The sequence below is a fragment of the Ochotona curzoniae genome, unplaced genomic scaffold (assembly GCF_017591425.1).
Source record: "Ochotona curzoniae isolate NIBS_2020 unplaced genomic scaffold, NIBS_Ocur_1.0 scaffold_1852, whole genome shotgun sequence".
NCBI lineage: Eukaryota > Metazoa > Chordata > Mammalia > Lagomorpha > Ochotonidae > Ochotona > Ochotona curzoniae.
Genome location: NW_024467087.1, coordinates 7,695,415 through 7,708,714, shown reverse-complemented (window position 1 = coordinate 7,708,714; position 13,300 = coordinate 7,695,415). Strand labels below are relative to the sequence as shown.

The following is a 13,300-nucleotide window of genomic DNA, read 5'->3' as shown; positions in this document are numbered from 1 at the left end:
ATATATGTGGCTACCTCCAAATCATATGTAGGAATCATAACCCTCAATGTGAGGGTGTTAGGAATCAGAGAATTTGAGATTAGGCAATATGGGTGGGGCCCTCATGAATGAGCCCCAGACTTCATTCCCCTCTTTCCTGTTATATGAGGATGTATTAAAAAGATGGTAGTCAGCAACTAGAAAGTGGACCCTCAGCAAAATAATGTCGGTTATTTATAAACTAGTTTGTGGCACTCTGTTATACTACCCTGAACTGACGTGGAATTGGAAGCTATGCCCTGTAAGCTGACTGGTTTCCTTACTGTTCACTGTCTTAATTGCAGCATTGCTCAGGTTAATTGCCTATGCTTAAAATCCCATGGCTTTCAGCCCTTTGAATCCTCGTAGGTAAAATACACTCGCAACTTGATTCATGAAGCTCTCCCCAGCCACCGTGCTAACTGAGCCACAGTTAGCACACCCGTATGAACACCTAGTGCAATTACTAGTGTGTCCCTCAAGAAGATGGCAATGATGGTTTGGAGCTTAAAGTTCCCTGCATATGTTGTGCTCTGTCTCTTTCACTAGACTGCAAGCTACTTACACACCTTTATTGCACCACACAGGGCATAGATGAGATGTTCAAAGAAAACTTGGGATTCGTCTAAACGTTCTCAGAAGAGCCAAACTGTACATTAAGCATCCCTTAATCCATACTACTGTAACCTATATTGTGAAGCTTCAAGAACATCCCCACTGCTTACACAACAGGTGTAACTTCCACAGTCTCCTCTACACAGCTGTTATTTTATGGCAGTCCCCATTTAGCTTATGCTTCTTCTCAATCTGTGGGATACCACCTCTTAAAGTATGATTTTTCTTGTTTATTTCTTACCCAGAGCAGAAGCTCATTTTCTTTCATGATAAAAATAAAAAAGGTTGAAACTTATCAATAACCACAAAGATGTGTTCTGGCTTTTCCATGACTAAAAAACTCAAAAAGCTATCCTGGAATAAAATATTACCGTAAGATCTAGTTAGCAGTTTGCTTTTTCTATTGTCTTTCCCTAGATAATCTTCCTCAATAAAATGCTCTTCAGTACATTCACTATTTGGAATTGTGTTATCCCAATGATATTTCCATCAGGTACCTATGAGCTAACAGCTCATCATGTATATAGAATGAGATAATCATGAAAACCAGTATTGTGAATGTGGGCAAATGAATGAATGGGACAAGAAGGGATGGGCAGTAACAAAATTCCAAAACACAGGGAAAATGAAAGTCCACGAACTTGGTGATGCTCCAGAGAGGAAACCAGCAAGTGTTGACGCTAACCTGGCAGAAACATCAATACTTCCTGGCTCCCCCACTGGGTGCATCAATTTACCACCGCAGGCCGCTCTTCTGCTGCAAGTGACAAACAGTGAATGTTTTCAGCAACATGAACAGAATGACCCATAATTAAGATGCATGACTTTGGACAGAAATGATCAGAAGCTATTGTTTCTGAAAGCCTCAGTCTGAGCTCTGCTATCGATTAGTTTAAAAGTTCTTGGGCAAGTGAATTCACACACACACACACACAAATATATATAGTATTTCATAAAATTGGTGTGTGAGAAAAAATAGCATAACATACCTGAGATTGCTATTCTTAAAAAGCCTACTTACAAACTTGATTCTTTGGCATGTCTGAGCACGCCGACTTTGGAAGGATTCCCATCACCCTGATAAGAGTGGCTTGCAGAACCTAATGTGCAAACAATACAGATTACACGAAATACCTGCTTTCTGTTTAGGTATCTGGAATTTTGTTACATGCCAGATAGAGGGTGCTAATGTGAATGGCTCTCAATAAAAACCTAGACACTGGGAATCTAATGAGCTGCCCCATCAGAAAACATTTCATACAATCTCAAAATTGTAAGGAGTAAAATCTGCCCTGTGTGACTTTGTAGGGAGAAAACTCAGGAAGCTTTCATATGGTTTCCCCCAGATTATTCCCACATATCTTTTTTCCTGTGCTGATTCTTTCGCATTCTTTCCCTATATTAAACCAAGCCATGGATGTGTATATATGCCAAGTCCCGGATGTCCAACCTGGGAATGTTTGGAGGGACCTGTACCCTACCAATATAGTAGCGGGATAACATTTTCCCAACAATTCTTTACCTCCATTCTGCAGGTGAAGAAACTGAAGTACGGGAATGTGACTAGAACATGACCAGAAATGAAACAGCTTAGTGTTTACTATATGATAGATGGCTGTTCTTAAAGTTTACTGAGCCTATGAACCACCTAGAGTGCTTGTTTCAAGCATGCTTCCCTGGAAACAGTCATTTGAGATTTGGATTCTATACATTTGACCAGATATCTGAACTCATACTAAGTATTCAAGCGAATTTCTATGTAAATAGCCCAAAACCCTCATTTTGAGAAATAGTTTGATGTGTATGAACTACAGCAAGCAGCGAACAATGTACTGAGCTAGGTGTAAATGGGATCACTAGGACATGTGCTAACGCTTTCACAAAGTTGAATCATGCTTCATGATACAACTGCTTCCAAAAACTTCATGTTGTGCAGTTCCTCTAGTTTGCTCTGCCTCTTGCTATAGGTGCATCCATCTCTTGGTGGTGATTGGATACAAAGAAAAGTATCTTACATTCCCAGCACTGAACACTAAGTGGTATCCTGAATCTAAGTATTGCGCATTTACATTTGGTTTAAGTTCAATGATGTTTAAGTTAAATGATACACAGCTCTTAGAGAGTTAACACTACAGCTCCGATTTTCAAAATATATTTGATATGTTAGCAACTGAATTTAACAAAAAGAATTTGAACTTGCTTACAATTTTAGAAGTTGAAGACATATACTAATTGTAACATGCTATGAATCCCCGAGAAAGGGTAACAGGTTAAAAATGAATTTTCTGGTGAAAAGGGAAAACAGAAATGCCCTGTAATTATTTTTTGTCATGTAAAATAAATATGGCATAGTATTTCTACACGGAAATATTTTCAGCACTGCTCACATTTCTGTAGAAATGGTGGCTGCTTATCAGTTGATCACTTTCTCCTGTTATTACTGACGCTGGCCAATTTAGTTCAAAACAATTCAGCAAGTACTTATTGAATATCTGATGTGCTAGCTGCAAGATCATTATCAAAAACACTTCTGAGTTTTCTAATAACTCATTGAAGAGGGAAGTCTAGATAAGCACCGTCACCTTAATATTTTAAGACAACATATAGCTAAGGAGCCTTAAAAACAAATGATATCTGCTTGAACCAGGCCTTATCAACCCTCTCACATTCTATAAAATGTGGGGCAAGAAATCAATGAAAGTCTGCATTTCACAAACACAGATTAATCATCAAAATCTGGATTCCCACGATCCCAATATCATCTTTAAGTCACATCATATCAAGAAGTCAGCCAAGCAGCAATCCATCCACACACTGCAGTAATTGAGGGCCGTCTGCCAACATGCTGCCACAGGGCATCCTGCGTCCCTATCTGCACTGCTGAGTATTCACTCATCATTAAGCTGCTGCAGTGTTACCATACACTATAATTGTGCTAATATGTTTAATGAACACCATTGGTCTACTCTTACATCAGGCCAAAAAGATAAAAATTACATGAACAGAAATAAACTCCAGAGCAGCACCAAATGTATTTGTGGAATCCAAAAACCTTTATCTACCCAATCAGAAAAATTCCTCCAATCTCAAGAATTTCAGACAGACAAAGCTAATCTGTAAAAAGTGCTAATGCAGCCTTTGTGGTATGGTGAGTTAAGCCACGGCCTGTCACACTGACATCCCGTATGACTTCTGGTACACGTCCCAGCTGCTCCACTTCAGATCCAGCATCCTGCTGAGTCTGAGGAAACAGGGGAACATGTCTTGGGTGCTTGGTGCCCTGCTTCCCAGCTGGAATACCCAGGTGGGGTTTCTACCTCCTGCTTTTAGGCGGGCCTGGCCTGGGCTGTTGTGGCCATCTGTGGAGTGAACTAATGGTTGGAAGATCTCTTTCTGTCGACACCACTCTCCTTATAACTCTGCCTTTCAAATAAATAAGATAAATCTTTTAAAATAAAGCACTACTGATATACACAAAACTACCTTGAAAAACAGTATTTCAGTTTTGTATCCCATACATTCACCACTCTTTGAGACCTGATTGATCATGCTATACAAGAAGTCAGCTTTGATTTTTTTTCCATCACTCAAAAAAAAAAAAAAATCAGTGTTTGAATGCACTCAATGGGCTACTGTGTCACATAGCATGTGGACACAGGGAGGTGAGCTGTGCTTCTTCCAGCAGGCACAGGCCAACTTTACTTCCCAGAACTCACTGCTCATTAAGTAGTCAACCAGCAACTAAGAGGAAACAAGCTGAACTGGAAACCTTCACTTGTGTTGAAAGCCCCTTAGAATGCTGGAAACTATCTGACAGACAGGCATTCAAAAGCACTCACCGTAGATAAAAAAACAAAACAAAACAAAACAAAAAAACAAAAACAGAGAACATCTTTACAACAGGTTTTAAGGAGACCTTCAGAGTTTTATGTTGCTTAGTCAGTAAAAGGCAGATGAGGGGGGAGAGGACTTAAGGGGGGAGAAGGGTTAGGGTTACACGTGTGAACTTTTATTTCAAGTTTTTAGTGGTTCATTCCCAAATAGATTTTCTCACCTTCCACGCACAGTGTCAGCATCACACTTATCTGCTAATGGATACGTCATAGAAGGCGCAAAATGCAACCAACTCCCTTTCATCTAACAGGCAAACAAAAATAAACTGTATAATCTATTTTTGACTTAGAGAAAGGCCAAGAATATAAGAGCAACTTATTTGAAAAGATCAAATTCTGCATTTACAAGTGTATCAGAAAGCTACGGCCCCTCTGCAGTCACGCATGCGCAGGTAAGCAAAGCTCCCGAAGACAAGAACCCTTTCTTTTTGCTCACACGTGTCCCCAGCACACAGGGCGTGCTCAGTGACTATTTGCAGATCAATGCAAAAATGCACTGATCATCAAAAAAGACAAATAGTTTAGTTAGTATACCTTCAGTATTTAAGTGTTATTCTAATTCTTCAATAACCACATGTGGTATATCTCAAATAATTAAAACTTTTTCCAATCATTTTGGGTAAAAATACATATACTATAAACTACTTGTGAGTAAAGGCTTTTTTTTTTAAGATTTACTTCATTTGTTTTCCCCCAGTCCCTCTCCCTCTTTTTTTGGAAAGAGAGAGAGAGAGAGAGAGAGAGAGAGAGAGAGACAGACAGACAGATAGATATCTTCCATCTGCTGCTGGTTCCTGCATGGCCAACCCAAAGCAAGGAGCCCTACCTGGGCCCACCCGCGGCTGCAGGTCCCGAGCTCTCAGGCCTTCTGCTGCTTGTCCAGGTGCATTAGAAGGGAGCTGGATCAGACCTGGAGTAGCTGGTTTTGAACCATACCACATATAGCAGCTTAACCCATTATGCTACGAGACCTGCCCCAGGGATATTATTTATATGAAATAAACAAAATTTATCAATTCAACAAATACTCTGAATAAGTATTCAGTGGGCATGGGGCACTGTATTAGAAGTTAAGGATGCACTGTGAACTGCCCCTTCCCCCAACTACTTTCACTCTAAGAAAATTTTTGTTCAACTAGGTTCCTCCTCCAGTTGCGTAGAATTTATTACAATACATGCCTCATTGTATTACAGCTTAATTCTGTCCTGGTTGAGAAAGACTGGTCTAGAAAGTCACATAAGTTAAAAGGTAATTAAAACCCAATAAAATAAAACCGTTTATTTTAGATAATATCAAGCTCAGGTGTTAAGCCTAGATGTGTGTGAACTGATAGGAGTCAAGACAGATAGACCATTTAATAAAATGTGTGGAAATGCGAAAATATTGTGAAACACACATGTGAATATATTTATAAATATAATAAAGTCGTTATTTGCCAGGTCCAGCAGCCTTGTGGCAAGGTTATCAGAAAAGTGGAATAAAATAAGATAAATCACTCTGATAACTTAAGCAACAAATCAAAAATATTCCTGCTTTGGGGGGAAGAAGCCACCATTATCCGAAATCTGTGCTAACTGCCCTCATATATTACTTCATTGAGCTCTGCCTTACCCGGAATCCGGTAATAAATTAGCCACTTATTTCATCAATTGTTATTTTGAAGCTTCTGTCTCAGTTTGAATTTTATTACTGGTTCTGTGGTCTCATTTCTCTGCAGTAGTGGATGTCTTTCCCTGCTGAGATGTATTCTGTGTAATAGTTTTACAATATGCTGTATACTTACGGAACAAGAGCAGTTTTGAGAGCTTTCCGCATTAGATATCAATTTACTACATTTTCTCATTAGAAAATTAAGTTTTCATTATTAAATGTGCAGAAATGTGTAACTGTTATATATTACTCTCCAACAAGCTAAGCTGGAAACATCTAGTTGGCTAATTCCCCTTACAAAATGTCTTATTTGAATATTTTAGCATGAAATAATTTAATAAGCCAAAAAGTCAGGATTTTCATTCAGACTCTCAATAAGTCTTTTAACTTATGTGAAAATGATATTACACCACCGGAAAATCACTAAGTTTAAAAGATACAGAATCACACAAAAGTTCATGACACGTAAGTCTCAACTAGCCCATATTTCTGCCTCAATGTGCCTCTACAGGAAACACAAGCGTATGGGCAAAGCCACTATGATTATTATACTTAGGGGGATATAGGGACAGGAGACGCTTCTACTGCAGTCAGATAGCCAACTCAAATCTTTTAATATACCCTCTACATGCCTAAATCCTAAAATGCTGTACATCAAATCCAATTTTTTCCACAATAAAAACTGTCAAGAGAAAACTATTAATTCATCAGAAAGGAAGGGATGCAATAACAAATGGCAACGGCGTCTAGGACAGGTCTTTCAAAAACATAATGAAGCACTATTTCAGCTGGGAATTGGAAAACCCAGGGAACTGCATGGTAGCATTTTTAAAATGACCTAGCAAACACCATTGAGCTACGGAAGATAAGACTCCTAAGAGATTTGCACTTGCCAGATTAGATTTTAAAATGTCAACAAAGTCCTTTTCTAACAAGTTGGTTCTTTAGTTTTCAATGACCAACAAGTACAAGCCACATTCAAAGCCAATTTCAAAAACGTCGAACGGGGAGTGCCCCTGAAAGGAGACGCGTGTGCTTCCCTGACCTCAGGCATCTCAAAGTTTGCCCCTACCACCGAAATTATAAAGCCAATTTTAGCAATGACTCATGGACGATACTTTCCATTCCATTCAATGGTGTGCTGTTTAATTCCTTATTCTAGGCCCAGGGCTTAAATACAGCTACAAAGAACCTCCCAGCTACTACTGTACTGCTGCAGCTGCCCAGGACTTACCACAGTCATGGCTGTGCAGGAGAAAGCAAGACAATGAGGTCAAGGCTCCCTTCAGTGTAAGCCCCAGTGACTCTCCGCAGAGAGCTTGGTTGGAGATGCAGAGTGCTGGTCTCCAGCCTGCAGGCTGGCACTTCAACAACTGCTGCAGATTCTGCTGCATGGCCAGCTTTCCTGAGCCAGCACTGCCTAATGACTACAGTCTGGGCCAATGCAGATCACTCACTCTTAGTCAAAAGGGAAGCAAAGAGGGCTTTTAGTCCAGTTCTTGGCTTGTTCAGTTTGAAACACCCAAATGCTCTTTTTAAAGAACGGGATTTCAACAACCCAGCTGTATAACAGAGGAGTGCCACAGGAAAAGATTTTATTAAATATTACGTTGCGTTCTCAGTCACTGTCCCCCTTCTTTCACCCGTAAACAACAATCCAAAATGACCAGAATCTAGGCAAAATAGAACCATGAGTACAATGGTCATTTACTCCCGGGATAAATGTGAATCAGATTTTAGCAAAGCCTCCTGAGCAAGCCTTTTTTTTTTTTAACGACGCTGAAGTTCCTCTGAGGTACGGGCACCCTTCACTGCTCGGAGTCACTAGTTAAGGATCTAATCCAATTTCACACTGCTTGTCTCCAGGTGAGGTTTCCATTTACAAGAACGCTGGCACACCACTTCTCTGCTGATCATCTCCTAAAATAGGGGTCTTGCAAGTGGTACTATCAGCCAGGGTGTATTTTATGAAATTTTCCGATGCAGGGGGGAAAAGGAGGGCAATTCACTCTTGGTATGAAAAATCCATTAGTAATGCTCCAATTTGAGAACAACTGCCAGAAGAGAAGGAGCTTGGCAAGTTCCCCCACATGTGTTCTGAGCGGGAGGCGGGGAGAGCCCGAGCTCGGCACTCAGCCCTTTTTCTTCACTACAGAAAAATCCAAATCTGCACATGAAGCCTTTCTTTGTCGTTGGCAAAATAAATAAATAAATAAAAATACAAAATCCTAGTCCCACCATGTCCTTCTGACATGAAGGGAGTTGCTAGCAATACCAGCATGGAAGTAAATGGCCCCTGTTCTCCATTCTTACACGTACCCTTTAAGCAGTAAACAGGTGACTCAAAAAAAGGAGCAAAAAATCGCGTTTCTCTCGATTGAAGTCCCAGGGCAACGAAATGCCGGCCCCGGGGGCCTGGCAGGGGGAAAGGTGGGACGGTACCGGCGGCCTCCCCCAGATGTGCGTGTCACGGGCATCCCGCTGTCCCCCAAGCCTCTCACTGGCGCCCCGCGCAGCAGCGCGGCCACCCCGCGTCTGCACCTCCACCCAGCCCGCTCTCACGATGCCCTCAAGGGAGCTTCCTAGGCTGGCTCCCCAAAGTTCGCCTGGCCTCCGGTCCCCAGGCTCCCCGCGGGGACGAGCCCCGGGCGAGAGTTGCCTGCCGTCCCAGCCTCCAGCCCCCCAGCCCCGGGCACCGCAGCAGCTCCTCTTTTCGGGCCACACGGACAGGTCTGGATTTACCTCCGTGTGCTCCCGGCAGAAGAAACAAAAGAAAGCTTCCTCCCACATAGTAAAACGCCATGTTCGACTAATTGGCCAATTGGGGGGCGCGGGGGTCGGCTCCCCCAGCGCCCAGCTCCAAGGGTTAGCCCCTGGTACCCAAACTGTCCCGGGGGCGGGGGACCCCGGGAGCCCGGCCCGCCTCCCCACCCCGGCCGCCGGGGCGCCGCGGTCCCGTCCGAAGGAGAAAGGGCGGCCGCGGTGTGTGCCCGCCCGGCAGCGGCGCCCGGGGAGCCGGCGGGCACGGCGAGCGGCACGCGGGCAGCCGCGGCGAGAGTACTTACAAAACGGCTGAAGGTCCGGCGGAACATCGCGTCCAAGGCTGCCGGGCGCTGCGCGGGGCTGCTCCTGGGCTCTCCGGGAGGACGGCCGTCCACGAGACACACTGCGGCGGGGGGCCGGCGGCTCGAAGGCGGCAGCGGAGCGGGCTGCTCGGCCGCCCGCCCCCTCGGGCCCCTGCCGCCCACGCCCTAGCGCCCCGCCTCGCTCCCGGGGGCGGCGGCCCCGTGGCGCCCCCGGCTCAGCCCGAGGAGCGGGGCGCGCGGGGGCGGGCCGGCGGGGCTCGGCAGCTCCTGCACGGGGCGCGCGCCGGCCCGGCGCAGAGCCACCGCAGCTGCGTCCCCGCTCGCCTGGGCGGCCGCTCCTCGGGGCACGAGGGAGCGCCGTGCCCCACCTCGCCTCGGCCCGCCACTACCGCGCCCGCGTCGGTCGGGGAGCGCGGCTCTCCTCGGCCGGCCCCTCACTCGTCCGCCGCGCCGCTTCCCTCGCAGCTCCTCCTCGAGCCCCGCGTTCGCGTCCCGCAGCCGGGCTGGGGAGCCTGAACGCCGCCCGCCCGCCCGCCCAGTGCCCGCGAAACGGCCGGGCTCTCGCAGCTTCCCGGCTGGGAGGAGGAGCCGGGCTCGGGCGGGGGCACTGAGCCCCGAGAGGTGAGCGCTCGTCCTTTGCCTCTCCCACCTCCGCACTTCTCCCTCCTCCCGCTCTGCCTCCCTACCGAAGCCTCCGTACTTCCACCTTCTCCGCAAGAGTGTAAAGTCAGGCTTTGTGTCGTCGCTGCTGCGCAGCGGGGCGGGATTTCCCTGCCACCACCCCGCTACCCCGACCCCTCCCGCGCGGCTCCTCGTTCGCATGGCTCGCAAGGCAGCCTGGGAGTTGTAGTCCGACCGCTCCACTACTCGTCCCCGTAAAGCAAGCTGGGAGCTCCCCCACACGCCCGGCCGGGGTTTGCCGGTGCGGAGCAAGGAGGAAGCGGCTGAAAGCCTCTCTGCCCAACTGCGGAACTCTGCACTTTCTGTAGGTGGACGCCCAGAAGCGCTCGGAAGCTTTCCTAGCGGTGGGAAATGATTTCGGAAACCGATAAGTTAGACAAAGCCCCGAACGCAGGGTGGCTTCCCTGGAACGCGAATTTTGCGCTCCGGGAAGCCCTCTACGCACCCGGGCCCTAGCGTAGAACACGAATTTGAGAAACTTGAGAAAGGAAAAATGAAAGCTCAGTGAAGACTCAGCATGTCCCCCTTCCCTACCCCCACTGCGCCAACCCCAACCCCGCTCCCTTTTCGCTGCCCGCTAAGGCGGGGCCTGAGCCTGCTGGAGAACTTCAGATTGTTCTGTTAATGTGAAGGAGAAATAAGTGAAGGACAGTGTTCGCACATCTATGCCCAGCGGACTCGGCCCCGCCACCGCCTCCTACCACCTCAGAGCTGAGGACCAAGCCCAGATAGCCAGAGGCCGCCCTCGGGGAGCCAGGGGCCTGTAATTACTGCTGGGAGGCGCCGGCGCTTCTCGCCGTCCCCTTTGGGCTTAGAGGCCGGCGCTTAAACCTTTCCCGGGCATTTTCTCTGCTACCAGGCGCTGTGTGGGGGCTGGACAGGTACAGACAGTGCCTGAAAGACCTTCCCAGCCGGTGGGGCAGTCTAGTTACAGGCTACAAATAAGCGAAAAGGACTGCTGGAGTGGAAGTTCAAAGTGCTGCAGGAAATCCGGGCAAGCATTTGCATCTGTGAAGGGTCTGGGAACACTTGCCCAGCCCCCCAAAGTACCAAAGGGCAAGGGCGAGGGAGAGGTCCTTCAGGCCTGGCAGACACCCAGGATGGCTGGTTGGGGGCCACTGGAATGAAAGTTAAACCCAGAAAGGGTCTTCGGAAACTCTCGGAAGTGAAAGCTTTATTCTTATAACCAACAGAATTTGGGGGGGAGCCTTTTTCCCCCCCAAATTGCAAATGCAGGTGACAATGTTTGTTCCCAAGCTGTCCTTCAAACATGTACAACCTCAGACAAGTAAAATCCTTCAGACAAGTGAGATCCTCTATGAGGATTCCTTTTGCATTTAATGATTTTTTAAGACTTAGGCTAAATGTGTCTTAATCAAATATTAAGACATTGACAAATGGATGTGAAATTTCCTCCACTACTTCAAAAATATCCTTTTAAAATGGAGGGGTCTTTTTCTATTTTGCTGAACATAGCAACTACTATAATTTCATTCACTTGCTTTTGAACAACTGGTACGTGGCAAGCATTATTGTAGATACTGATACAGGAACTGGGTTCTGTCGTACTTTCTAGGCTGAAGTTTGAAGTTCTTATCATGAAATGCATCGTTATCAGTAAAAATAAGTATACAAAACAGACATTTTGAGATTCCAGTGCTTTGTAATAAATAATACATTTTCATATTCAATTTTGTTAAACAAATGGAAAAAATATTTAAACAGCCAAGCACAATAACATAAAAATACTGACTTATATTCCTTTTTTCAGTATTTTCGCAGACTTCTTCATTATCACGTTCTAGCAGATTAAACATAGGGATTTTAGAACTCCCAAGATTCAGCAGTATTAATTGTCGTATTTTCATTTGTTATAATTCCACTCTTTGTGCTAATTTATTTCAGTACAACACCTACACTCATGTGTCTAGACTAATCTGTTCGACTATAAACATCCAATGCCGCACAAATCGAGCTTTGCTCAGCAAGGCATGAAATGTACGCAGTTGATTTTTTCCACATGCAAACGAACCTGAAATTAGAGCTACTCTAACACATACTCTTTAAAGTCACCTTTTGTGAGGTGTCTCTAAAACAAGGATTATTTTTGTTCTTTTCAGTGCCTCTTCAGTTTCTAAAGAAAACTCAGGTGTTGCGGGAACAAAAGCTGTTGCTGTCGAGTATGAAAAGCAGCTCATGGGCAGACCGTAATTTTCATTTGGCCAACTCCATAAACAAAGCAGCCTGTTGCTTGAACCTGCACGCCGAGGGGCACATTCCAGGCTTCCAGTTGGCCACTGATTTGCAGCACAAGCCAGCAGGTAAGAATTCAGAGGAGTCTTCTGTCTTTACAAGCAGCCTGACCAGAATGTTTGCTGCCTTGTGCAGGGAGAGCTCTTTGACTTACAATCTGTGGACTGATGTCTGTGCAAGCCACTTGAGAGCCCTTCTGTATTACATCCTCCCCTACCTCCCACCCCTTCCCCACCTTCCACCCCTCCCCCATTGCTCTACCATCTTCCTCAACTTACTGGGAGTCTCATTGTGGTGAATGAGCAGAGCAACCACTAGGACACAAGATGCAAGCCACAATTGTGAAGGAAGAAAGCAAACTGCTCCTGAGATCAGTGCGCTGCTCAGCAGATTAGTTGTTTAGTGGGAGTAGAACACGGAAGAAAATAAATCACTTCTACTACCAAAAAGGGGAAAAAACAGGAAGAAAGGAAAACTGAATCTGTTAGAAACTGAATATATGACTTCATCCTGTTATTCTCCAAATGAAAGCATCCAACTATCCTTAACAAACTTTCAAACGTGTCTTGTAAGAATACCTTTGGCTTGTGTGAAATATCATTTCGCCCATCAAGATTGATGTTATTTGAGATCCATTTTACTTATATCTTCCAAAGCATTAGCCTTCTCCACACTGCAGCCAATAGAAAGCCTAAGACAAAGCCATAAAGTCAGCCCCTTGTTTATGACTTCCATAGCTTCCCATTGCCCCTAGGATGAGTCAAAGCTCCTGCCTTAACACTTAGCCGGCCCCCCAGTTCTCTGCCCCCGCCTGCATCTCCACTCCTCCCTCTCACTGCCCTGGCTTCACCTCCCTCCACCTTTCAATCCTTGAGGAACCAGAGCTCCCTTTGTTTCCAGACGGCATTCGCACCTGCCTTTCCCGTGCATCCCTCTGATTTTAGCTGAAATGTCACTTCCTCAGAGGAGATCAGAGCTGCCTGTTACTGTGCTCCAAATAGCCCATATTAATTACATCCCAGTGTACTGACAGGAGGTGAGTAATCCTGGAGAAGGGCAGAAGTCCAAGGCATTGAGAATGATCTAATAGCATATTGCTTCTC

General features: G+C 45.7%; 1 protein-coding gene across 1 annotated transcript in view; it reads right to left on the bottom strand.

The window, feature by feature from the left end:
- Window positions 1–9,420, bottom strand: part of ATP11C (ATPase phospholipid transporting 11C) — a 157,704-nt gene extending 148,284 nt beyond the window's left edge. Inside the window, exon 1 of the mRNA XM_040999964.1 lies at window positions 9,243–9,420. Within this exon, the coding sequence (XP_040855898.1) occupies window positions 9,243–9,269 (27 nt within the window). The 5' untranslated portion in view covers window positions 9,270–9,420. The remainder of the gene's footprint in view (window positions 1–9,242) is intronic.
- Between the last annotated feature and the right edge of the window lie 3,880 nt (window positions 9,421–13,300).